At 35.2% G+C, this 26,867-nt stretch overlaps 1 protein-coding gene across 1 annotated transcript; it reads left to right on the top strand.

Moving 5' to 3' along the window:
- Window positions 1-1,927: 1,927 nt before the first annotated feature.
- LOC134651061 (putative inorganic phosphate cotransporter) lies at window positions 1,928-23,610 on the top strand. Its single transcript, XM_063506046.1, has 9 exons — window positions 1,928-2,080; window positions 7,193-7,401; window positions 8,845-9,087; window positions 12,159-12,368; window positions 13,216-13,383; window positions 19,262-19,478; window positions 19,997-20,118; window positions 21,017-21,133; window positions 23,340-23,610. The coding sequence occupies exons 1-9, from the start codon at window positions 1,972-1,974 to the stop codon at window positions 23,571-23,573; spliced, it is 1,629 nt and encodes a 542-aa protein (XP_063362116.1). The 5' UTR covers window positions 1,928-1,971; the 3' UTR covers window positions 23,574-23,610.
- The last annotated feature ends 3,257 nt before the right edge of the window (window positions 23,611-26,867 follow it).

The raw sequence follows: 26,867 nt of genomic DNA, 5'->3' as shown, positions 1-26,867 counted from the left end.
CTGCATCGTGGTTCAGGTTCATATTATATCGGTTAATATTGCGGCGAAGCGATCAGTAGCCTTACCACGACAGCCTTAGCAGTGTCGATTGACATATTCGATGAGGTCTGCGTAAAACTTACTTTATATGCATCTCGCTCGTACTCGCATATTAGTAAAAAAAGTAAGTTAAAAAAAGTAAAAATAAGTAAATAAGTTACGCACACGCTAGCGAATATCTGCCGTATTCGAACTTTAAGATATTCACAAGAGACGACACGTACTAGATCCATTCTAGATACGTTATAGTTTATATTTCAACTAGTTCTCTTATTGCAGCGCAATTCGGGCAACCAATGTCACTTTTACGTTTGATAGAGTTAGATATCTATTAGATGTGAATTGGATATCTAAGCATCTTGTGGAAATCGTTCAAGAGTATCTCCAGAATCGCGCAAATGTCAAATTTGACAGGTTAGATCTTAAACATTTCGTTATCGTATCTTGGCGATGTCTAAAAGACATCTAACAGATGTCTATTTCAAAATCCGAATCGGGCCCTATGTCCGTGTCAAACTGGTGCTACCCGTGCAGTACGCGGTGAATCTCTGACAAGGTTACATACGTTATATTATATGTGAACAATGTATTCAAGTGTTTTATTATAGTCATGTTCATACCCGTGAATAAAGTCGTTACTTTTACGTGTTCTGCTCATCAATATTCAGACTATTTACATATACATATACCTATCTAAACACATTTCCACTTGTAAACATAGTTCTGTTGCGGCTCTACATATGAAATGAGAAAGAATTAAATACGTATATAACTCGTACGCCGGTATTTGTAACTAGGAATGAAAATTTAGATTCCTGTAGATCACCACATAGTCTTCCTCTCAAAAATACAGCTTTAACCCCAATTGAAATATAATAATTAGAATAGTTAGGTATGCAAAAAAGCATACGGTCTTCCGGTTAGCGCAGCCTACCAACTTTTAGAATAATTGAAATGAGAAGACGCCCAACGACTTTTAAGACCGACCGTACAACATAGCAGCGGGCATTGTCCGCGAAATTATGTAGGGGTCTAAACTCGTAACAGGTTTCGTTGACTTTACATAATGTATACCTACGCGGACATATTACGGATTACGGTCACAAGGCATGGGCTCTTTTGTATGACATACCTATCTACCCAGAGTCCTTTAGTTAGGGAGAGGAATAGTGTTGTTTTACTTGATGTAGAAAAGTAAAAAATAAGTTTATTTTAATCTTAAAATACCTAAATAAGAATATGTTTAAGTATATTAAAAAAATATCATTCCCCATAGACTATCCCGACTTAGAATGTTCGCAGTCTAAGTAAAGTAAGTAGGTACTCATTTAATGTTATTTTATTTGTAGATAAAAATCAAATAACGTAAAACTACTTACGTATGTAACTACTTACTTTACATTTGATTACAACAATTCAACATTGAAATCGGAACTTATTTTATGCAAGTATACAAAGAATATTAAATCTCAACTTAAATTCTTATGGATATAAAAGGCTATCAAGGGTTAATTTACGTAATTGTACATAATTACCAATATACGCAAGGTCGTATGTATATATTACTCGCGTACACGGTTAAGTCGTTTTTGTTTACTACGATAATTTAAAAGCGTGGCTCCAAGGTTAGCAGCTTCGGTCTTTACATGATCGAACGTAACCGATGACAACTGTGCCATGTGCTGACGCCGGTAAACATACTAAACTTGCGAACGCGCAAACTGCCAGTGTTCTCTGTCCACGCCAGGCTGTTGGCGTGTGCGAATGTGTCATGTGTAAATAAAATCGTGTAAATGTTGTGCGTGTAAATTATTTGGCGAATTTTTGAAAATAGAAGCATTTTAAGTATAAAATTTATTAAAACAATTATAAGAATAAACTTTTTTTTGTAATATAGTTAGTTTGAAGAAAACTGTGATATAATTGTATAAAATGGACTATAATACAGAAGCTCAAGCGCAGGCGCACAACCTGCTGGGGCAGAAAACTCCGAAACAACCAAAGGTTGTGGATAACGCGTTGACTAGGACTTTGCGATCATGTAAGTATTGCTCTTGGGAGCGTTTGGCAATTGCTAAAAAATGATTTTTATATGTACTATTCAAACAGAACATGCTAAATATTAATCAAACATTATTGATTGTTTGTGTATCTAAACTTTGGCGAACTTTGTTTTGAGAAACAAAAATCATAAGTATCTCAATAGGTATTTAACTGTATTTAATGACAAAACAAGAGTAGGTAATGATTATGTTAAAAGTTCTTTACTTTAATAAGTTTTAACTGGGTTGACTTTTTTATTTTGAAACAAAAAATGTATGTAAGTACCTATAATATATCTTCTCTGATATAATTACCTACTTGGGGCTATTATTAGCAATTATCAAAAAGGAAAAAAGTTCGAAAACTCTATTTACTACAATACAATAATTATGCTATGATTACACATACTGAACAACCACACCAATTATGAATAAGCTAGTATTAAAGTAGATATTAAAGTATTACAATTTGTAAGTATACTTTCATATAATATTAAATATATCTACTATCATACAAAGTCATCTAAACTATCGTATAAAATCGTATAAGCGATATGGATACAATTTAGTAAATATAATAAATTATGATATAAGTTATCCCCGAAATCATACCTACTCTAAAGGGTGGAAGTAATAGGCGTTGACCACTTGACTAGTTCGAAATCGTTTACTGTCTTTACTGACTAGATGCTTCCACGACCCGGTAACTGAACTGATTAATTGATATCTGTCGGCATAACATTGAAGTACAATATTCCATTCAGCACCGCTCTTATCTGTCCCGCAGATAAGGTAACAGATTGATATATTTATGTAGGCGACTGTGTACAGTCGCTGTGTAGGTATGTGTATACATGTGTAAAGATAACCTGATAATTAATAGTTATCCCACTAACCGACTTTAAAGTAAAGTTAAGGTGGAACAGGTTCCAATTATTCCCTCAAGAAGTTACATACTATGAAAAATAGATTGTCTTTGGTCGTGTTACTTAATTATATTTTCTGCAACTCGTTTCATTTGCAGTTTGTTCGTTAGAATAGAAATCTTTGATTTTATTAAACCAAAGAGAATAGATTTTATACAGTCATAGTCTCATAGTAAATTATGTAGCCACAGTAAATTTACCGCCATCTTTTGACAGAAGATTAAAAGTGTTAGAACGCCATTTGACTCTGATCCTTATTCTTTCACTGATATGTTAATTTATAAATATTGAAATTAACGCTATCTAGCCGAGGTTATGGCGCCATTCTTGGAAAAAATTGCACCATCTCTTTGGCCTAAGTATGTACTAAAAATATTGGTACCTATAATTATATTTTTTCCTTACACGGAACAATAATGTTCTAGAAATCTGGGAGGCGTGCGCGGAGCCGAGGCCAACACGTTATGTCCCTTGCGATAATTTAATGAAACGTAAGGATTGCAGCCGCCTGCAGCTAAAATAGTAGATTAGTAGTAGTCGATTTTATGTGTGCGGGTTACGTACCTACCTACGCATTATCTTCATACCGTGTTTTCTATTGAGGGCGATGGAGAACCGATGTGGCAATATGCTAGTGCTAGGACACCTGATACGACAACGATTTCCTATTTAAATGAACGAAAAAAGGCGAGTTTAAAAGAAGACATCATCTTTAAAACTTAATTTTATTAATTTTAGAGGCAAAGTTAATATTTAAAACAAAAACAAGAATTGTGCGTAAATCCTAGGTATTTGCTGTCATTTAAAGTCTCCAAATACAAGATGTTAAAGACTATGAGTTATTAACTAAGTAACAGCCTCCAGCTTTCGGACCGCTTGGCAAATCCGTGCTGAATACAAGCTAAATTACGTCTTAATACAGTGTGCTAGAGCATAAAAATATTAAGTGTAAACCGAAATAATTAAATCTCTACCTATTCACTACCTTAACTACCTATCATATTTTTTCACTTTAGTCGTAAACATTTATAGTTCATGTATGATTTAAGTTTTTACGATTATGTTAAACTTGCGGTTTGCAGGAAACATTAATTTGGCTTCCTAGTGGTTGGTAAGCAAATTAAAGCCTTTTTGTAAAAATGTATTATTAATTAGCTAGGTACTTAATATTTTTATTATCTATACCACCGTTTTACCCACAAGGCATAATAACAAATCGATTCGATTCACCATTTACCAAAATCGGCCTAGAGTTTTACGTAAAGCTACATACTTAAAATATTTAAAATACGACACAATACCCACATACATACATACAAGCCATAACCCTTCCCTTAGCGAGTAAATAATACTTAGCCACTCACTTGCTTAATATTTTTCATTAACCCTAATAAATATGTAATAAGGTTTTAATATTATAAGTAATATGTGGAGAGTCAGTGCAATATTGCATCATTATAATGTTGAACCTAGCCTTATTCTCTGCCAACGTTTAGTGTATAAAAACGATATCGAAAACGTATTGACTGATTAAAATCTCTCTACAGAGCTAAGCCAAGTACAAGTTTGAGTGTGAAGCACTATAATATCTTTTTTCATTAACCAGACAATTCCGAAGGTCGCAGGTTCAAACCCCGGCTCGTACCAATGAGTTTATCGGAACATGTGTATCGGAACATTTGATATTAGTCGCTTTTCGGTGAAGGAAAACATCGTGAAGAATCCGGACTAATCCCAATACCTAAGGCTTACTTTTTTATAGCTTGTTAAATAATTATAGCAAACAAGAACGATTATAAATAGTTATTAAGAAAGTAAATGTACCTAGTAAAAGTAAACAAAGGCTGATTTCCTTTTAAACCACGACGCCCCACGCGGTATACTTACTCGTATTCCAAATTTGTCGAGTAGCTATGTACAACTATGTCATTTTAAAGGAGTTTATATACCTATAGGTACCTAGTATACCTATTCTAGCATTATAATTATATTAATTTAAACTTTGCTATGTACAAAATTAGTATAAAAGTCGGACTTAATGCCTTCAGGCATTCTCTACCAAGCCACCCAAGGGGCAAACAGATATGCGTCAACGCAATAGCCATTTTTTTTGCTTCTTTGATTCTTGGTTAATGGTTTGCGTTTAGTTAACGTAATTTTTTTTTCAGATATTTCATATTCAAACCTTATTGTATTGGAATATATCTTTTGTTTCTGAATACGGGTCCTATATAATCAACTTTCGAAACATGGAAAGTGGTTTGTGTGGGATAAACTCGGTTGGCTAAGCCCTTGAGCTGCTTTCAGGTTCTCAAAAGGCATAGGTACGTAAAGAGGAAAAGAAGATCTAGCAAAAGAAAAATCGGCCAAGGGTGAGCCGGATTCACGCTCTGAGAGTTTCGTACCACGTCTTTTTCTTCTTAACCGACTCATGATTCGTGATTGACCGATTTGTATTATTTGTAAACACGTGAATAGTAGGTAGGTCTCTTATAATTTTTAATTAAAGGTAATAGTAATTTGTTTTACAAGTAGGCAAAATTGTTGCTTGACACCTCGTGATAAAAATTATCGGGGCACGAATTCAACTATGAAAGTTTTCGTAGACAAACCGCCTCATCTCCCATATTCATTTAAAATGTAGCCTAAATAGGTATGTCACCCGCGTAAAAACGAATCGATTCACATTTCATTTATCAAAATCGGCATAGTTTTAACGCTACTGTGAATCGCGACACAAACATCCACACAATTGTATACTACATGTTATACCACATATACCTACGTAAGTTTACTTATGTAAGTTTTAGTTCTGTACCTATTTAATTACATTGTCATGAAAAGCGATAATTATGTCCGCAGTGTATTTGCAGCGATAATGTAAATATTGGTAGTTTATTCTTACCAAAAATATTATTATGGATACTTAATAATTACATTTGCATAATTTTGAGGCTCTTTCATGTTCTTAATTAAAAAGTGAGTTCATATCGAATTATTCATTAGCTAGCCAATGTGGATGTTTAATAAAATGATCACGTAAAATTGAAAGCCATTATTTTTTCATACAAAATGAATTATGGGTACAAATACTAAAAAAAAATATAGAAAATTGACACGTTTTTGTATTTGTACAAAAGTAATTAAGTATGATATTTCTAAGGATTTTGGGCGGTTTTTTTAAAGTTGTCCCCTACACTTTTTTTTCAAATTTGGGATTTTTTATGTTATTTCTACTCAGAATCACGAGCTTTTTCTATCCTAATAGGAGAAAAAAGTGTCCTAAGGTTTTTATTTCCATTCCGTCACCATTTTTTATAGACTTTGTATGCCGGTCGCGGAATGGAAAGATCGAAAAATGTATGGAAATTTTGGGACACTTTTTAGGGTTCCGTAGCCAAATAGCAAAAAACGGAACCCTTATAGATTCGTCATGTCTGTCTGTCTGTCTGTCTGTCCATCTGTCCGTCTGTCCGTCTGTCCGTCTGTCCGTCTGTCCGTCTGTCCGTCTGTCCGTCTGTCCGTCTGTCCGTCTGTCCGTCTGTCCGTCCGTATGTCACAGCCACTTTTCTCCGAAACTATAAGAACTACACTGTTGAAACTTGGTAAGTAGATGTATTCTGTGAACCGCATTAAGATGTTAACACAAAAATAGAAAAAAAAACAATAAATTTTTGGGGTTCCCCATGCTTAGAACTGAAACTCAAAAAAATTTTTTTCATCAAACCCATACGTGTGGGGTATCTATGATAGGTCTTCAAAAATGATATTGAGGTTTCTAATATCATTTTTTTTCTAAACTAAATAAGTAGTTTGCGCGAGAGACACTTCTAAAGTGGTAAAATGTGTCCCCCCCCCTGTAACTTCTAAAATAAGAGAATGATAAAACTAAAAAAAATATATGATGTACATTATCATGTAAACTTCCACTGAAAATTGGTTTGAACGAGATCTAGTAAGTATTTTTTTTTAATACGTCATAAATCGCCTAAATACGGAACCCTTCATGGGCGAGTCCGACTCGCACTTGGCCGATTTTTTATGTTCTCCTATTAGGATAGAAAGAGCTCGTGATTCTGAGTAGAAATAACATAAAAAATCCCAAATTTGAAAAAAAAAAAGTGTAGAGGACAACTAAAAAAAAACGCCCTTTTAAATACATGTAGCTTTTTTTCCTTGTTACAGGTTGTTTCATCCCACAACGCTACATACTCGGTGTGATGGGGCTCCTTGGTGTCTGCAACGCCTACACTATGAGGGTGTGCTTGAACTTGGCTATCACTCAGATGGTGGTGCCGATCCACAAGAACGAATCAGACCCTACTCAGAATAACACTGAACTAATATGCGAAAGCGACCCGATTCCTGCCAACACTACTGTCTTTATAAGTCCAGTAAGTAACAAAGGTGGTCAATAGTAGTATATGCGACTGCTATATAATGAAAGGCATTAAAGTTTATGAAACGAGGGAAGCGAGTTTCATAATAGAATCACACGAGTGTTTAAATACATAATTATGTACAATTACATTTTATCTACACACAAATTAAAAGCTCTCTATGATGTGTTCAGGAACCGCATATTACGACCGGTTTTGCCGCATCGTTGCTCTATCGCAGATATCAGCGATGAAAACTTTTTCAAGCATGTTACGGAACCGTTTTTAGGGTTCCGTAGCCAAATGGCAAAAAACGGAACCCTTATAGATTCGTCATGTCTGTCTGTCTGTCTGTCTGTCCGTCCGTATGTCACAGGCACTTTTCTCCGAAACTATAAGAACTATACTGTTGAAACTTGGTAAGTAGATGTATTCTGTGAACCGCATTAAGATTTTCACACAAATATAGAAAAAAAGCAATACATTTTTGGGGTTCCCCATACTTCGAACTGAAACTCAAAAATTTTTTTTTCATCAATCCCATACGTGTGGGGTATCTATGGATAGGTCTTCAAAAATGATATTGAGGTTTCTAATATCATTTTTTTCTAAACTGAATAGTTTGCGCGAGAGACACTTCCAAAGTGGTAAAATGTGTGTCCCCCCCCCCCTGTAACTTCTAAAATAAGAGAATGATAAAACTAAAAAAAATATATGATGTACATTACCATGTAAACTTCCACCGAAAATTGGTTTGAACGAGATCTAGTAAGTAGTTTTTTTTTATACGTCATAAATCGCCTAAATACGGAACCCTTCATGGGCGAGTCCGACTCGCACTTGGCCGCTTTTTTTTTTAACTGCAATTGACACTTCATTTCGAATATAATGTCATCTCCACTGTTATTAAAATAAAGTTCAAATGAAATTACTTCGTTTTTCTGAGTTGTTCGCAATTCAAATGTAATTATACAATTGATATTAATGTCATCATTAAAATATTATCACAATTCATTGTTCAAAGAAAACAGTATATCTTTAATACTTGTGGTATTTTGCGATTTTTGAAAGCATCATATGTAGAGTGTTTTATGTTATATGTGTAGATACAAGTTTTTTCGATATCTCTCGGTGCATAAAAAGGATTTGATTGGCAATAAGTACATTGTTGTTTATCGAGTGTGTGTCATCTTAATGTGAACATATCGAAGTTCATTGCTAAAACTGATTAATTATTAGGTATAGCATACAATACCTATTGTAAGTTTATATTCCAACCAATGCTATTGCGGTTAGTTCCTGGTATTTGTAAGTTTAGCATTTCAATTGCATCAACATAATATTATTTACTCATTGTACAAATATACACAGTCTACTTATAGGCGTAGTGCAGGACTAGATATTCCTTTTTTTTAATTGACTTAAATTTAAACTTGGTTTTTGGTCGAATGATTTCAGTACGCAACACAAACCTGGGACCAGGCCACTCAGGGTCTAATCCTAAGTGGTTTCTACTACGGCTACGCCGCCACTCAAGTCCCCGGAGGCTATTTGGCCGAGAAGTGGGGCGGCAAGTGGACCTTGGGCGTGGGTCTCCTGAGCACAGCTCTGTTCACCTTCCTTACTCCGTGGGTCATCCGTATGGGTAATGGAGGCTGGGGTGGGCTGTTTGCTCTTCGTGTGCTTCAGGGAATGGGAGAGGTATGTTTTAGAAGTAAACCGTATATAAAGTTCACCTTCCAATCATCAAAGTAAATGGATATTTAGTTAGAATTATTGAAGATAAAAATTACCGATCAAAAATATTACTTTTTCCGAAAAACCTTGTTTTATTTACGTTTTTCTAATCTTCTTCTGGTTTGAACAATCTGACGATATTTTACTAGATTCCGGATAAACTTGTGTAAATAAAAATAAAACTTAATTAATCTGTTTATTATTATTTAGTTTTAGACTGGCAGCTGATGCTGGTACGACTAAATCATAGTTTACTTAGCACGATTTCACTGTTTAGATAGTTTGGTGGAAGATTTTTATCATTATCATTAAGACTCTTACGAGAAATATTTACAGGAAAAAATAAATGTCTATAACATGCCTTGTACGACCTTGACATCAGCTTATCTGTTTAGTTGAAATGTTTCAGTTCACACATGGAAACATAATTATAAAACCAAATAATTTAAGGCAACAAAGAAATTATGAGTAAGGCAGGCGATAAAAACGGAACCATGCTGCGCCCGCAGATTTTGTATCAATATTTTATATTTTATATAGGTACATTAGAGCGTGTCATAAGCTTACGTAATATTTCATAACTTTTATAGACTTAGACACTACTAACTTCAACGGTAACGTACCTATCTCGTTTGACTCTATCGACTCAAATAAGACCATTTATTTTAATAGTAGTTTATGCAACAGTGATATAATAAGGGTTCTTAAAATTCAAGGGTCGAAGTTACAAAACGAGACGTAGTCGAGTTTTGTAAAAAAAGACCCGAGAATTTTAAGAACCAATTATGAGCTGTTGCATACATTACTTTTTCTATGACAGCTGCAGCAAAAAAAAAAAAAAAAAAAAGACCCTTGAATTTTAAGAACCAATTATGAGCTGTTGCATACATTACTTTTTCTATGACAGCTGCAGCAAAAAAAAAAAAATTATTAAAAAAAAAAGAGATTAAAAAAAAAGAGTTATTATTTAAAAAAAATTGAGTTATTATTTAAAAAAAAAAAAGAGTTATTATTGTAAATGAAAACATACCTCTTTCAATCAAGATGATCGGAACTTGTATCTTTAAAAAAATAAAGCAGTTGTATTATACTCATAAGATGACTGCTAGCAGTCATCTTATGAGCCTATAGACAAAGCATTCAAATGACATTGCTTTAGATATCACTGTCAGTCATTTAATTGACACATTTAAGTGCTGGAGTAGAAAAAGTTTATTTTCTTATTCGTTTCGTTACGTGGCGCCTTAGATATAATCATTAGCATTCCGATTGTGTTCCTTTGCACACCTTTGATGACAGAGTTTAAATTCTAAACGGTCTTCCTTGTTACCATATTGTAGGTATCAGCCATTCTTTGTTTAACAGTAGCTATAATAAAGTATTACGGACCCGACAAAATTATTCAGAGGATCATGTTCGAATAAGGTTATTACACTTTTGTGTTTTTTTGCATTTTATTGGTAATTTTTGTAACCGAAAGATATATCGTTTTAGGTTACCGGTAAGGTAACTCCAATTTTGCAATTTTTAATAAGAAGCCAGGCTAATGAATCGAATTAATTCGTATTTTTTTCAATTTTTTAATCACTAAAATATATCAGTAGCTAAAGTTTACTACAGTTGTAATGGCTAGTTACAATGGGTTCGACTGCTAGTTACATACCTAATTAGGTGGCCAATTCCCAGATTCAACAAAGACCAGAGTAATTTTAAAAAGGGAAGAGAGGCTATAATTATCTTAGTTAGGGCGCAAATTCAAGATTCTCTTTGAGAACCAGTTAATGGCGGTTCGCACTATTTGCATTCCACATCAGATGTGTGCATACAAATGACGCTATTTATTAATATACTTACCTAAGTCTTGATTTAATTTGCGTCTACGGTACCAATATAACTACTCGTACTCGTACCTAATACCTATATCCAGGAGGAGTTTAATAGCCTTCTGGGAGTTTTTTTTTAAAGTTGTCCCCTACACATTATTTCAAATATTGGGATTTTTTATGTTATTTCTACTCAGAATCACGAGCTCTTTCTATCCTAATAAGAGAAAAAAAGTGTCCTAAGGTTTTTATTTCCATTCCGTCACCATTTTTCATAGACTTTGTATGGCGGTCGCGGAATGGAAAGACCGAAAAATGTATGGAAATTTTGGGACACTTTTTCTCTCCTATTAGGATAGAAATAGCTCCTGATTCTGAGTAGAAATAACATAAAAAATTCCAAATTTGTAAAAAAAGTATAGGGGACAACTTTAAAAAAAAAACGACCTTCTACATTTTATACTAAATGCAAAAAAAATGTTTTCGTGTTGTTTCGTTTGTAAAGAATAGGTAAACTTACTGGAATTCTAAGACATTGCTTACATATCTCCAGTCAATATTACCTATTTTAGCTTGTCCCAAAAGTCTCGTAAGTTAAGCTCCGTATTTTGTCACGTCTCTGATTACTCTGCGAAGATTGACAACGTAACAAATTACTTCCTTCCTGTTACGCTGTTGTCTACTCACGACGCCGCATAATTTGCATATTTTTTCCCGTAATAGATTTCCGTAGCTTATTGTGTTTGCGACCTATGTGTGTAACGAGTTTCAATGAGATTGGCCATAAATCAATGACTCACTAACTGAAAATGTTTTAAAACATATATAATTGAATTCCTGGCTGTTAGAGTTTGCAATCCGGATCCGAAATGTATGAAATTATCCGAATCTGGATCCGGATCCGCGGATATTCCCATACATTTCGGATCCGTCGTGCAAACCCTACTAGCTGCTTATCAATTATCAAAAATATTGACACCATAGTGTAGAAAATAGATACCAATTAATTTGCGTTATTTTGAAAAAAATATTTTAGTTTAATAGAACTCTCTAGTGTCATAATCATAAGTATAGTAAATACTATATTTTCACTACTATATTTTACAAGCCTTTCAACTTGCGAATAGTTGCAAAAAAAAATGATTTTTAAACACAATGGATCGCCACTCAAATAAAATATATATATTAAAAAAACTATTACATTTATTTCAGGGTCCCACGATGCCAGCCCTCATGATAATGCTGGCCAGATGGGTGCCGCCACACGAGCGCTCGTTCCAAGGCGCCCTCGTCTTCGGCGGTGCTCAGATCGGCAACATCTTCGGTTCCTTCATGTCGGGCATCCTGTTGTCTGATGGCCAAGACTGGGCCAACGTATTCTACTTCTTCGGCGGGTTTGGTCTGCTATGGTTTGCTTTGTGGGTATGTATGGGTGATTCTTATTCTTATGCCTTTTTTGTGTAACACGTAAGAATAGCATATATTTTTAAGAACATAAGTAAACTCTTTGTCAATATACTTAGCAATTTACCTCTAGTTTTAGGTCAACCTAAATTTATTGTCCTAAGAGTATTCAAAACATATTTAAAAAAATTACAAGTTCTAAATGTCACGGCCCGTGTAGTGTGACTTCCCCGGATTTTGTGATATTTTAATTATTTTTGAAAAAATATGAAGTGATTTTGCAAGAATTTATATCAAATATACACTAAATAAAACACTAATCTCTGTTCTACAACACGGTTTAAAAATTGTAGGGATATACAAGACTTTATACAATTTTAAACAACATACATTTTGTGATCAGTTTTCGTATCACCGCCGCGCGTGGTAATATAAACATGCGGTACTCGGTAGAAATTTATACATGACTTTTAATGTTTTCGAGGCTGGTGAGGACGGCGGAGATATATTCCGTTTTGGCCTTAGTTGACTGGGTAAATAATCCTTCTAGGTATTACGTCCGGCCATTGTACTTTTTACTATGCATATAAATGAATAAAATTCTGAAGATTATTTTGTAAATTTTAATAATCGCTTCCATATTGACTTTTATTACTTTCTACCTATTTACACATGGTAATCATCCAACATCCAAGTAATCTGTCTATATTTGAATAGTCATTATAAACTTTACTTTAATAACAAAGACAAGTTGTCCTTGCATACTTATACGTCTATGAATTGTGATGTATCTTTGGTAAATTACCCATATCAAACACGTTCCTGCTAGCCATTTAGGTACTTTATAAGATAACTTTTTTTCCAGAGTTTATTATGCTACAGCACTCCCAACACGCATCCCTTTATCTCAAAGAAGGAGCTCAGCTATCTAAACGCCAACGTGACAACGGCAGACCACAAGGCCGCCAAGGACCCGGTGCCATGGAAGGCTATACTGAGATCGTGGCCCGTGTGGGCGTTAGTTTGTGCCGCAGTAAGTTTACTCGAATATTTTTGTACAGTCGCCATCACAAAAATAATAGATCGGAGCGGCCAAGGTGCTCACAATTATCTGAACACGCCTCTATTTTAGAGGCGTTAGAGTGCGTGTTCAGATTTTGTGAACACCTTGGTCGCTCCAATATATCTGATGGCGACTGTATCTACCAACTACGGAGTTTCTGTCTTCGAAATCCCATAAAAATTCTGGTGTCATAAGACTCATAGTGAAATTTCTGGTTGAAGAAATGTATGTAATAACAAGTTTTGAATTTGATCCAGGTTAAATCAGAATAAGCCTCTAGGTGTAAACTTTCATATCCGTTTTATTGAATTAATAAAAACGTTTCTATAAAAATATTATCTACTTTCCGTATGAATTTTTTGACATTTGGTCCCGGAAGCCGATGGTCCAGGGTTCGAATCCCGGCAAGGACATTTATTTATGTGATGGGAACAGATAATTGTTCCTGAGTCATGGGTGTCTTCTAAGTAGATATGTACCTATTTATATATTATATCGTTGTCTGAGTACCCACAACAAGCCTTCTTGAGCTTAGTAAATTTGTGTAAAAATGTCCAATAGTTATTTATTTATTAAATATAAAAACTACAATTTTGAGTTAACCCTCTCTTACTGATGTATTTTGGACACGGTGTGACTTGTAACACAGAATCTTTGTTTCATGGAACGGTATCATTATCAATTTATCACTGTTGATGTCATGTTATATTACTTATTATTCATAATGCATTTATAAACCTTGTAGACATTGACACAGAAGTGGCTGAAGTGGACATAATGGTCATTTGCATGGTAATTGCACGGCCATAAATATCCCAATATTCACAATAGGTATCATGCATTGACATAGATATCTAGGGACTGGCTTTACGGGCAATAATAATGAGGCATGACAGGGGCCAGTACAGCGGTGTGAAACCGCTACAACGCGATTGGTTGATGAGTTCGCATCACGCGCGCGATTGGTTGACGAGTTCGCATTACGCGCGCTATTGGTCGCAACTAGTTGCGTTAGACTGCACGATTGGCTGGAATTCGTGAGTAACACCGCTGAACTTGTACCATTTTTAGTGCCCCATTAGCCCGTCCTTAGATATTATACGTCAATGGTATAATGACTTCATGAGCTAAGAAAGTTGCTATGCTAGGCTTTTTATAGGTAGTGTGTTTGTTTTGTGTATTTGTAACTAGTAACAGTCGTCCCTATCGTCCTAATAGAAGAAGAAAATGCAACCTTAATTAACCCTTAATTTGGCAGAGACTTTGATAACAGAAATTTATATATTTTGCTAATAAAATTGAATAATTGTACCTTCAGAAGCTTCCAAAAAATAAAAATAAAAATCTAGATTTTCCAGATCCCGAGAAAAACTATGTCCGCTACACCGGACTCTGCCAAATTCCTGGAATATAATAGACAAATGGAGATGTCCGCCGAGACGGACATTGCCAAAGAAATAAAAAAATAATTAGAAATTAAAAATGTACTTCAAAATTCAAATATATACATTATTTTGTGTGAAAATGTAGTTGACAATTTCAGGGGTTTTTTCCTGTAACGAAGCATAATCTGACATTGAACTTTATACAGTATACAACTGTTTTTTTGTTGCAATACATACAGCGACCCTCAGATTTGGTGCTCATGAAATGCCCAATATTATCATAACGCACTGAGTCAGCTGGACGAGCTGCAACTGGCCTTTTGACAGTACATTCCACATTTTTTTCACGATGATCTGACCTGTTAGACTTAGTCAAAGCTGTATATAAGTCTAGTCTGAAGGCTTTTAGTGGTTTTGATTTTAGATTTTTCGAGCAACAGTTTTTTTTATACAAAAGCCACCCATTGTTTATACATAGGTATGTCAAGAAGATATTCAAGTACCACCTTCGACTTTTAAATGGAATTCTGTATATTATAGAGATACTATTTGGGAGACCGAGCTTTGCTCGGAAAACGTATAAAAACTCGAAAATGCGCGTTTTCCCAGAGATAAAACCTAGCTACATCGATTTTTCGCCCCCAAATACCCCCATATAGCAAATTTCATCGAAATCGTTAGAGCCGCTCCCGAGATCTCCGAAATATATATACATATAAATAAATAAATATGCAACAATTGCTCGTTTAAAGGTATTAGATAGATAAGCATGACTTATGAACTTATGAAGGTGGCACATTTGTTATCATTCCAACGTAGTATCGCCAATTTATTGGTATTGCAGACAACTTCGGAAAAACTACCTCGGGCTTTCTTTTTCAGCACCTTCTCGATAGTAAGTTTTTCATCAGCCCCTCGCAATCGATTACGACAAATAGTTTCCACAGAAAATATGCCGTATCTTTCGCGCAAAATGTAGGTACTCCGGCGATGCCTTTCAGTAATAATTTTCTTGATCAATTACTTCCCGCATAATAGGTGTTAATGGGACATTTACATCCTGCAATGTATGTACCTCATAACTATTTACAACATTGTTGTACATAAGTTCATGGTCATTTTCAGAACTATTTGAAATATTCAGTCGTTCTAGCGAGGATGACAACGATGCTGATGAGGAAAAATATGAGTCAGCGTCAAAATTATCAAGCACTTCATTTTCGCGAGTAGAAACTTCACTTGCTTCAGATTCGGCATGTTCTTTAGGTATGAGCGCCAAAATCTTAGCTGAGCGGCCTAACACCTTGTGCTGTTGGAAGGTAAACAAAAAGTCTTAGCAAAGAAGTGAGTTTGTTCACGAACAAAACTCTACATTCATAAAAGTTAAATTTATTATACTAGTAAAGTTAAACTCGGTGTCATTGGCAGAGTCCGCCACTGCGGACAAATATTACTAAACATCGTTTACAGCATATTTGGTGAAGTCCGGTGCAACGGACAACTGATTCGCGGCAGTTTAGAGAATGACAAAGTAATAAAATGCAATTTTATAATATTAGTTCCTTTCAATTATATAACAAAGATTATTATTTTGATTCATATTGACTCGTTGTTTTGGAAAATAACAGTGATAAACGCATATATACCTTGGTAAAAACAGCTGACGTGCGAGGCGGTGCCATTTTACAGATTAACTAATATAATGACATTGAGGGTACTTCAACTATATTTTTCTACCCATCCGCAGAAATTCAAAAATCGATTGCCATGTGAAAATATAGTAAATAATTTCACGAAAAGCTGTCATATTTTTTCAAATGAGTTGACCGCCACACCGGACACAGTCAAATTAAGGGTTAAATTTACAAACATGTGAATCTTCGAAAATGACATAGCAAATGAATTCTATAAATAGAAACTGCTGTGATTACGTAACTAAGTTTAATACCATTTAAATGGCCATGTTAGCCATGAAGGTAACCTTGACTCGCGGCGACTAAACTGGTTAGCGGGCAGTTTAAATTTTAAAATAGCTTAATATGAACATAGGGCCTGTGTTTCAATTTGTACATTCCCATCAGATATACCGGAGCGGCCAAGGTCCTTGCAAATATAAACACGCCTGTATTTTCAAGGCGCTAAAGTACGTGTTCATATATCTGATGTCAACTGTACATCAGTTATTATTGTAAAAAAACCGGCCAAGTACGAGTCGGACTCGCGCACGAAGGGTTCCGTACCATTACGCAAAAAAACGGCAAAAAATCACGTTTGTTGTATGGGAGCCCCACTTAAATATTTATTGTACATAATACGCTGTTTTTAACCGACTTCCAAATCTAAAAGGAGGAGGTTATCAATTCGGTTGTGTTTTTTTTTATTTTTTTTATTTTTTTTTTATTTTTTTTATTTTTTTTTATGTTTGTTACTCCATATCTCCGTCATTACTGGACCGATTTTGAAAATTCTTTTTTTGATTGTATGTATATTCATACAGATTGGTCCCGTTTTTGTGAAAACCCAGTTCTGATGATGGGATCCATGAGGAATCGAGGGAACTCCTCAAATCTTAAAGGCATACATATAGTGATTTTTGTGTTTTTATCAACAAATCAAGCATATACATTCAGAAACGTGACATTTGATGAAGTGGAACTGCTGATGATGATCAGAACAGAACTCTTCAACGACGCATAGTTCACGTTTGGCGATTTGTCCTCTTCGTTATGTTTGTTAAGCAAGTTAAGTTTTTAAGCCACATTTTTGTCAAGCTCGAGTTCTGATGATGGGATCCATGAGGAATCGAGGGAACTCCTCAAATCTTAAAGGTGTGCGTATAGAGATTTTTGTATTTTCATCAGAAAATCAAGCATTTTTATTAAAAACTGTCGCATTTGATGAAGTGGAACTGCTGATGATGATCAGAACAGAACTCTTCAACGACCCATAGTTCACGTTTGGCGATTTGTCCTCTTCGTTATGTTTGTTAAGCAAGTTTAGTTTTAAGCCACATTTCTGTCAAGCTCGAGTTCTGATGATGAGATCCATAAGGAATCGAGGGAACTCCTCAAATCTTAAAGGCATACATATAGTGATTGTTGTGTTTTAATCAACAAATCAAGCATATACATTTAAAAAGTAACATTTGAGGAAGTGTAACTGCTGATGATGACCAGAACGAAACTCTTTAACGACGCATAGCTCGCGTTTGGCGATTTTTTCTTTTCGTTATGTTTGTTAAGCAAGTTAGGTTTTTAAGCCATATTTATGTCAAGCTCAAGTTCTGAACATGGGATCCATGAGAAATCGAGGGAACTCCTCAAATCTTAAAGGCACACGTATAGAATTTTCTGTATTTTCATCATAAAATAAAGCATTAACATTAAAAACTGTCGCATTTGATGAACTGGAACTGCTGATGATGATCAGAACAGAACTCTTCAACGACGCATAGTACATGTTTGGTGATTTCAAATTTCGACTTTGACTTGGACTGGGACCCGGTCTCGGATCCAGATCCGGACTCGTACCCGGATCCGGTTCGGACCCGGACCCGGACCTGGACTCGGATTCGGACTCGGACCTGGACTAGACCCAGACTCGGACCCGGACTCGGACACAGACCCGGACCTTGACCTGGAAAACCACCATGATACCTAAACTAAATAAACCACTATGATTACCTACCATAAAATGTAGGTATAAAGTATGATGAGGCCAAACCCCTCCCGCTCAAACCCCCGTACACCACACACCGCACCGCATGCGCCGTTAAGTGGGTTAGGTTAGGTTTGAACTGCTATCCTCACAGAACCGAACAAAAGTGGGTTAGGTTAGGTTAGAACTGCGAGCCTTACAGAAACGAAATGCTTCCTTTTCTACATAGCGCACCATCTACAATAATCTTTCACCGGGCCGCATAGAAGTCGGTTTTTTTTTCTTAAAAATTATTAGTATTTGTTGTAATAGCGGCAACAGAAATACATCATCTGTGAAAATTTCAACTGCCTAGCTATCACGGTAGATAAACAGATGGACAGTGGAGTCTTAGTAACTTTTAGTCTTTTTACCCTTTGGGTACGGAACCCTAAAAAACGCGAGAGAGCAAAAGCGATAGAGAGCAAGTATTTTCTCGAAAAAATTAAATAGAAATGTAATTATATTTTGTATTAGGTATATAAAAACGTAGGACCTTGAAATTTAAACGCATCTTACTTCAAATATTGTAGACCTCTACTATTTTTTTAATTCAAGCCCTTTATCGATGAAAATAGGGTCGAAAGTTTTGAACGGCTTTTACGCAAACGAAATCTTGGTCGGAGGTAGTTATAATATTATTCTCTATCTCATTGTAATACTTTCTTCAAATTCAAATTGGTTTTACATTGCATATAGACTTTCAGCCTTAAAGAAATGTCTGCCAAGTGTTATAAAAAGTTAACTTTTCAATTGTTTCGTTATAGGTTGGCCACGACTGGGGTTACTACACTATGGTCTCAGACTTACCAAAGTACTCTCACGACGTACTCAAATACAACATCGCGACTACCGGTGTGCTGACCGCCCTGCCCTATGCCGCTATGTGGATCAGCTCCTTTATCTTCGGATTTGTGTGTGACCTGTGCATTAAAAAGGGATGGCATACGATCAAAACTGGAAGGATCATCCATACAACTATAGGTACTAATACTCTACTAACTTTTGAAAATTGAAGTCTGTTGAAAATTTATAAGGTAGCTTAATAAACGCGCTGAAAATAATACAGTATAATTCTATAATAGATTCTATGTATAATTCTATAATAGAAAGTACTTTCTATTTAAATTGACAACAGGTACCTACACCTATTGTCAATTTAAATAGAAAGTAACATAATGTAATAGTACCACTACCACCAGTTTGGCACTGACATAAACGCTATCGAGAAGGTAACTTACTTTCTATACATCTCGCTCGTACTCGCATATTAGTGCAAGCTAGATGTATAGAAAGTAAATTACGTTCTCGAATGCGTTTATGTCAGTTTTGACACTGTCAATGACTCATGGTACGGGCTCTGATACGAAAAAACTTCGTGACTTGAAACAGCTTGTATTACCTACCTGTGCTGTGTTGATTACAACTATTTACAACACAGGTGTAAAAGTTAGGTCATCTGCAAAATTACGATTAAGTAACCTAATAACTTGTTATTGCAGCTGCAACGGGCCCCGCGATATGCATCGTTCTTGCGTCGTATGCAGGCTGTAACCGGGATCTCGCCATAGCCTACTTTGTCCTCTCCATGGCTTTAATGGGAGGATTCTACAGCGGAATGAAGGTAACTTTTTATAGCATCATAGACTGAATGGTATACATGCTAAATACATAATTCCGTACACATAGGCTTCACGTTAAATCGCATACAGACTTTATTTTGTGATTGCCTGGATACAGTTAAAAAGCCCAGTGTCCACTACATAACTCAAAAAATTGGTAGTAACACAATTTAGCTTTCTGTTACGTCGTGATGTTAAAACGATTTCATACAATTAAAACATCATAGATTAAAAAAGTTGAAAGGAAACATATCACTTTATGATTCGGTAGTGTTTGTGCACATTTCACGAAACTTGGCTTCCTTCCAAATCACGATAATTCTGTAATATTAGATTACAAAAAGCAAGATAACAAAAAAGTAATTCACCTTCATAAATGTCATGTAACTGAATAGTCACTGTGTTTCTAAGAACACAAACATGTCAGTTTACTATCAACGCGTCAGTTTGCAATTCGTACAAAATATACAGTTGTAATTTATATTTCAGTATCATTGTTCGTATCACGGGTTGACTTAACGCAGAATGTCGAGATTGAATCTCTATCATATAAAATAAATACATATTCATATTCGCTATATAAATTTACATAAGGAGTTGTTACAAAAAAGCATACTGCCTTCGTAAAGACGAATTATGGTTGCAGTAGGTATGGTTTAGGGATTCTCCTGAGTAAATCTGTCTCTCTCTTGATGGTAATGTAGTTTCTTCAAAGTATTCTGTATCTTACGCTTATCTTTATAACAAACAGCAGGCTATACGGGGCATTATCTATGAAAAGGGACCTTATTGTCGATGGCGCTTACGCCGCACAGCGTCGCGCGGCATTGTATTTATATCGGAGCATCGTTAATAATGCCGTAAGCTTCGTTAATAATGATTATATAATGGTAATTCCAGGTGAACGCGCTAGACTTGGCGCCGAACTATGCCGGCACGCTGACGTCTCTGGTCAACACCACGTCCACCTTCGCCGGGATCGCCACTCCCTTCCTTATCGGACTGTTAACCCCTAATGTAAGTTCGCTCCTTTTTGAAGTGCTTCTTTAGCGGCGCTGTGCACTTTTTGAGGTGGGGAAAAATGTTAAACTCGAAACAGCGTGAGACGATCACGTGACCGTAAGACGTAAGATGTCATTGAGTTTTCACTTCGGTCGGCACTCCCGGAGTGCAACCCGTTGTTTTTTTGTGTACCATAATGGTGACACACCGTAACGATTGTACCCTTGTAGATACAGTCACCATCATCAAAAACACGTGAATTTTAATGTGGTGATAATAGAGACTTTTTAGATATTTCTGAACACCTTGAGTACTACTATATATGTAGTAATATCTGATGGCGACTGTACCTCCATATTTAGAATTTAAATATTTGGTATTGTTTGATACATACACAGCCCAGTATTCTGTGTAATGTACACAACGAGAGCTAGAGAAAGAGTCTAACGAGAGAGAAATATCTATCTAATACCTTTAAACGAGCAATTCTTGTTTATTTAACAAAATTTTGTGTCTCAAAGCTATACGTTATTACAATTTAAATATTAATATGGCCCGGCAGCTTGAATATGTCATGCTCGCTTAAAAGTCTTTGCTTACGGTGGCGTTGTTGATCGGGTCGCCACTTTCCCGAATGAAGGTTGAGAGAGGCGATGGCTGAGATACGCGTCATACTCGTGAACGGGTGCTGTTTGTGGAGACTGGTCTATTTAAGCTAACACGAGCTATTATATTTAGTAACTTTATTTTTGAGGATAATTACATGGACACACCTCATTCGGTTCTCGTATGCTATTTTATTTTTACTATCATTTTCTTTAATTTAATGAATGTTTTAATTACGTATACAGGATTTTGACTCTTGGAGACCCTATACATCTCTAAGGATAATTTGATTAACTACTATATATTGTAATCTTTTAGTTATGATGACACTTAGAGACATTTACATCTCTACTTAAATAATTTTAGATTATAGTTTTTGTATCTTTGTTTTTTTTTCAATACTATTGTTATTGCGTTTTTTGTAATTCGACATTTAGAGACTTTATACATCTCTATGTTAGTTTGATTTGATATTTACGGCTTAGTTGTATTTTATAATTGTTTATGTGGTTTTTTTTGCTGTATGTAAATTCCATATTGACGTGTAAAAGTGCCCTTATGGCCTATTTGCTGAATAAATGTTGATATTTGATATTTGATTTGATATTTATTTATTTATTTATATACAGTGTGTAAGTCCAATACGGGCAATAAATTAAATCAGGTATAGAATTTACCCGTCTAATCATGAATTAAGAAGTTTTTTTAAGTTACACTTAATTATGACCCCGTAATTATTTTTGTTCACATGTACCGAGCAGCAATGTACTGCAAACATTAAGAAACATAATATGGCATGACATTACGAGATAAGAGCTTTTTATTGTAACAAGATTGTAACTGCCAACAAGCGTTGACAGTTACTTTAAAAAGCTCGTATTCCGTAACTTGTGTGGTGTATTACATTGCGGGCCGAATTATTTTGTATGGTTAAAATTTTCATTGCATTTCTAAGTCAAATGTATCTCAATATACTTTTTAGGTCCTATGCTAACAACAGTATAAATATTCGCCCGTATTGGATTTACACACTGTATATATATATTTCGGGGATCTCGGAAACGGCTCTAACGGTTTCGATGAAATTTGCTATATAGGGGTTTTCGGGGGCGAAAAATTGATCTAGCTAGGTCTTATCTCTAGGAAAAAACCCATTTCCGAGTTTTTATATGTTTTCCGAGCGAAGCTCGGTCACCCAGATATTGACAATAAAATTATTAGGAATTTTGAATCGCGAATGAATTCCAAATTGTGTATGTTTTGGTTAAAGTATGTAGTGTATGCTTTGGCCAAGATTCAGTACCAAACAAAAACTTATAATAAAACCTTTTTAAACAACACAAATTATTGTGTTTGGGGTTGGTTAGAATTGTCTCGATGAGTTTTAGTTGCCCGTGGAAAGAAAATTACAGTCAATTATAAAAGCTTGTACCAAAAATTCTTTTCTCGTTAAAAACGTATTTTCTATTATAAAAGTTTATTACATATCTGCAAGTAAAAGTTTTAATGACGTTTTTATTCAAAGGTTTTTTGGTACGCACCATTGGCTACCGACAATGTGGTACACAGCTATTAACTATAAATAACGTTAATAATAATAACCATTTTCCCACAGTCAACTCTAAGCGAGTGGCGCGTCGCCTTCTGGGTGTGCTTCGCCGTGCTGGTCGGCACCAACGTGGTGTACTGCATCTGGGCGGACGGCAAGCAGCAGTGGTGGGACGATGTGCGGCAATTCGGGTACCCGCCGAACTGGAACCACGGCCCGCTTGTCAGAGACACCGTGCCTGACCGGGAAGCCGTTATGACGAAAATGACCAGCAAGAGTGGTGACAATAACGTTTATTAACGATTACTCATTTACATCATTGGACATCATTATAATTTACTTTTTCTACTCGTCGACCAAAGTGAAATCGCATACTTTTTTCACTATGGGACCCCAACTCAACTATAATATTCATTTCGATACAGTTTAGTCAACTATAATGAAATTGACCAATCGAACGCGCGGAGCAAGTACCAGGGCCTCATGAGTTACGAGAAGGTGTCGTTGACCAACCGGCCGGGGCCTCGGGGCGCGGGGGCCGGGTCGCGTACGAGTATGAAGGTATCGCGGCTGCTCGCGCATCTTAGCTGTATACTTTTGGTTTTTTTATCTACATAATGATATGATTCTTCTACTAGTTTTAAGTATTTTTTTGTTGACTCGTAGAAAAAGTATTGTATACAATAGTGATATAATCAAGCTTTTCAATCTCGTACCTTACTTAGGCAACTCAGCAAGCTTCGTTGCCTAAACACGGTACTCGACTGAAAAGCTCTCCATTATATCACGATTGTATAAAATACTATTATGACGTTCTCCAATAAGATGAATGGGACTGCCCCTTATTGTCGTGGACACAAAATGATGACTTCAAGCTTCAGAGTGGGTATATCAGACATTTATAAATAGGTGTATGGCATAATATCTACTCCCATAGAGTAGTATAGGTATTTGTTGAATATTTTTTATTCCTGAGTCTTGTATTTTACGAGTGTCCTTATCTGTATGAGGATGTATGTTGACGTCTGGTACCTGCTATACAAAATGTATGTAGTAAAATTTAAGTTTACTGTGGAATTAAGTACTTATGCCGATTTACACGCAAAATTGCCTTAGATATTCTGTCACCTCTCCTAAGTCCTAAGTTATCAAGTGCCAAATTTACTCCTCAAGAACCAACACAATCAATACCTATGTATTTTGTTTGCACTTAAGTATTCGATTTTCAGGGTTCCTTGTTTGTTCGTGACCTCTAAGGTGGATACAATGGATGCCATGCACAAGAAACGTGTTCAAATATATGAATACTACTTATTCAAAGTACTTATTGAGTCAAGGATTACTTTACTCCTTACTTTAGGTTATTATTCTCCATTATACCGACAATATTTTGAACAAAAAGGGATACAATTTATAGGACCGATACGCTAGCCGCAGTTTTTTTCTCAGACTGTCTTAAAATGCCAGCAACGTAATCGAATATTATGTACCTATCTATAATAGTTATTTACAGTAATATGGGGCTAAAATAAAATATGCGTGCGTAAAATAGCACTTTTCGTGCGTATGTCGAAATTAAAGTGCCATATGTACTGTAAAACGTTGTTCGATACACGTGCGAATAGGTAATTCGCAACTCGTGTCTATTTAAAACACTCCCTTCGGTCGTGTTTTAATTTATCGCCACTTGTTTCGAATTTCCTCTTTTTCGCACTTGTATCGAAAATAACTATTTCGAAAAAGTAGCCCCATATGTACTGTAAAATATAATATAATTATACTGCCGTTTCCAAACAAAAGAGAACCTTGCTTGTTGCCAATAAGGCTGTAATTATATATATACTTAATAATAAAGTAACCTTATAAAACGTCATAATTTTTAAATACAATTTGAACACATATCATAGTAATTGTTATACCTAGGTACTGAAATTGATGCACTCTTAATGTTGATATTGATTAAGTAAGTACAAATATTGAGTAGATAGATTTATTATATTTCTTTGTTATCTGTTATAAATAACATAGTGAACTAGCCTAGAACAAAGTACTTACAATTAAATTGTAACGAATATCAGTTAAGTTAAATTTTAAAATACTGTACTAGTCAGCTTTGAGAAAAAATTGGACAGTACCTACAATTAATTTATTTAATGGCGAACTAAAATATATGTTAAAAACTTCAAATTGAAACAAATAATAAGCAAATCGTAAAGAGACATAACTATTATTCGTAACATCATATTTTGAAATATCTAAAAAAGACGGTTAAACGGTAAATTTAGTACCTACAATGTAGTCTGCCTACCTAAAGTTCTTTAATGTTGGATGAATTTATGGAAGCTGAGGAATGCTGACTACCAAAGCGAAATAACAAAATTCGATGATTAAAACAGTCCGCAGCAAACTCGGTTCTCCATACAAATGACTACGCTCTCATTTTAAAACTATCAGCTAGATTGCTCTGGAAATTTGTCCTTACAATAATTAGTTTAATGCGAAACATACCTATTTGAAACAAAAACTACGGCGAATTTAAAGTTTTCATACAAAACTTGTTTGTGCTCTATTTCGTTTGTTTTATAATGTGCAGCTATAATTATATACTAAAGATATACCTCATGTCATTATATGTGCAAAGTTTCATTACAATTCAACACGTAGTTTTAAAATGAGAACGAAACTCCGTTTGTGAGCATTTCTCAAATAATTTGTACATTTCGATCACATCTTAGATTTCTATAAAAATTGGTATGCTGGTAAAGTACATGAAGCTGAACAATTTCCACCATATTTCCCAAAATGTCCAAGAAAGTTTGTATGAAACATCCTTTTTTGTTACCAGATTTCCTTACACATTTGGTAACAAAAAAGGAATGTTCGAAATGTACAAATTATTTGAGAAATGCATTTGTATGGGAAGGTGAAATTCGGCCGAGCTTGTTGCGGACTCTTAAGTAATTTTGTACAATCGCGATCAGATATATCAGAGCGGCTAAGGTGCTTAAAATATCTGAACACGCACTCTAACGCTTTGACAATAGGTTCAGATATTTGTGAGCACATTGGCCGCTCCGATACCTATATCTAATGCCGACTGTACGAAAGTGCCATATTAACTTTCTTTTGAAATGTACCATCCTTGTTTGGCATGTTATGGTAATCGCTTATTGCACGAGGAAAACCCAATAGAATTGACTTTTGTAAAAAGAGGTTTTTAAAATAAAATCCCAGATTCTACTTATTCCAAGTTTTATTTTAACATTTTTTTCCTGCTTTATATGGTAAATGAAGCAAGTACTTAGAATATTATGAAATCGTAAGTATCTATTTATAAATAAATAGAAATATTAAAATCAAGTAAGTAGTTAAAATATTATTATCATTATAAAATTATGTGCAACGATAAATCATTCATACAAAGGCATGACATACAATGGGGAAGGACGGCAAAAATAATTAGATTACAATCCTAAAGACGGTTCCTTCCTTTGTATGGAATTTGACAGCTTTCTCAAATTTTTACGTAGGTAATTTTATTCTTCTTTGACTTTGCTCGTGAGCACATCGTTAGGTAGGTAACCGTGATTTTGT

The sequence above is a fragment of the Cydia amplana genome, chromosome 9, assembly GCF_948474715.1.
Source record: "Cydia amplana chromosome 9, ilCydAmpl1.1, whole genome shotgun sequence".
Lineage (NCBI taxonomy): Eukaryota > Metazoa > Arthropoda > Insecta > Lepidoptera > Tortricidae > Cydia > Cydia amplana.
This window is presented reverse-complemented; position numbering and strand designations above follow the sequence as displayed.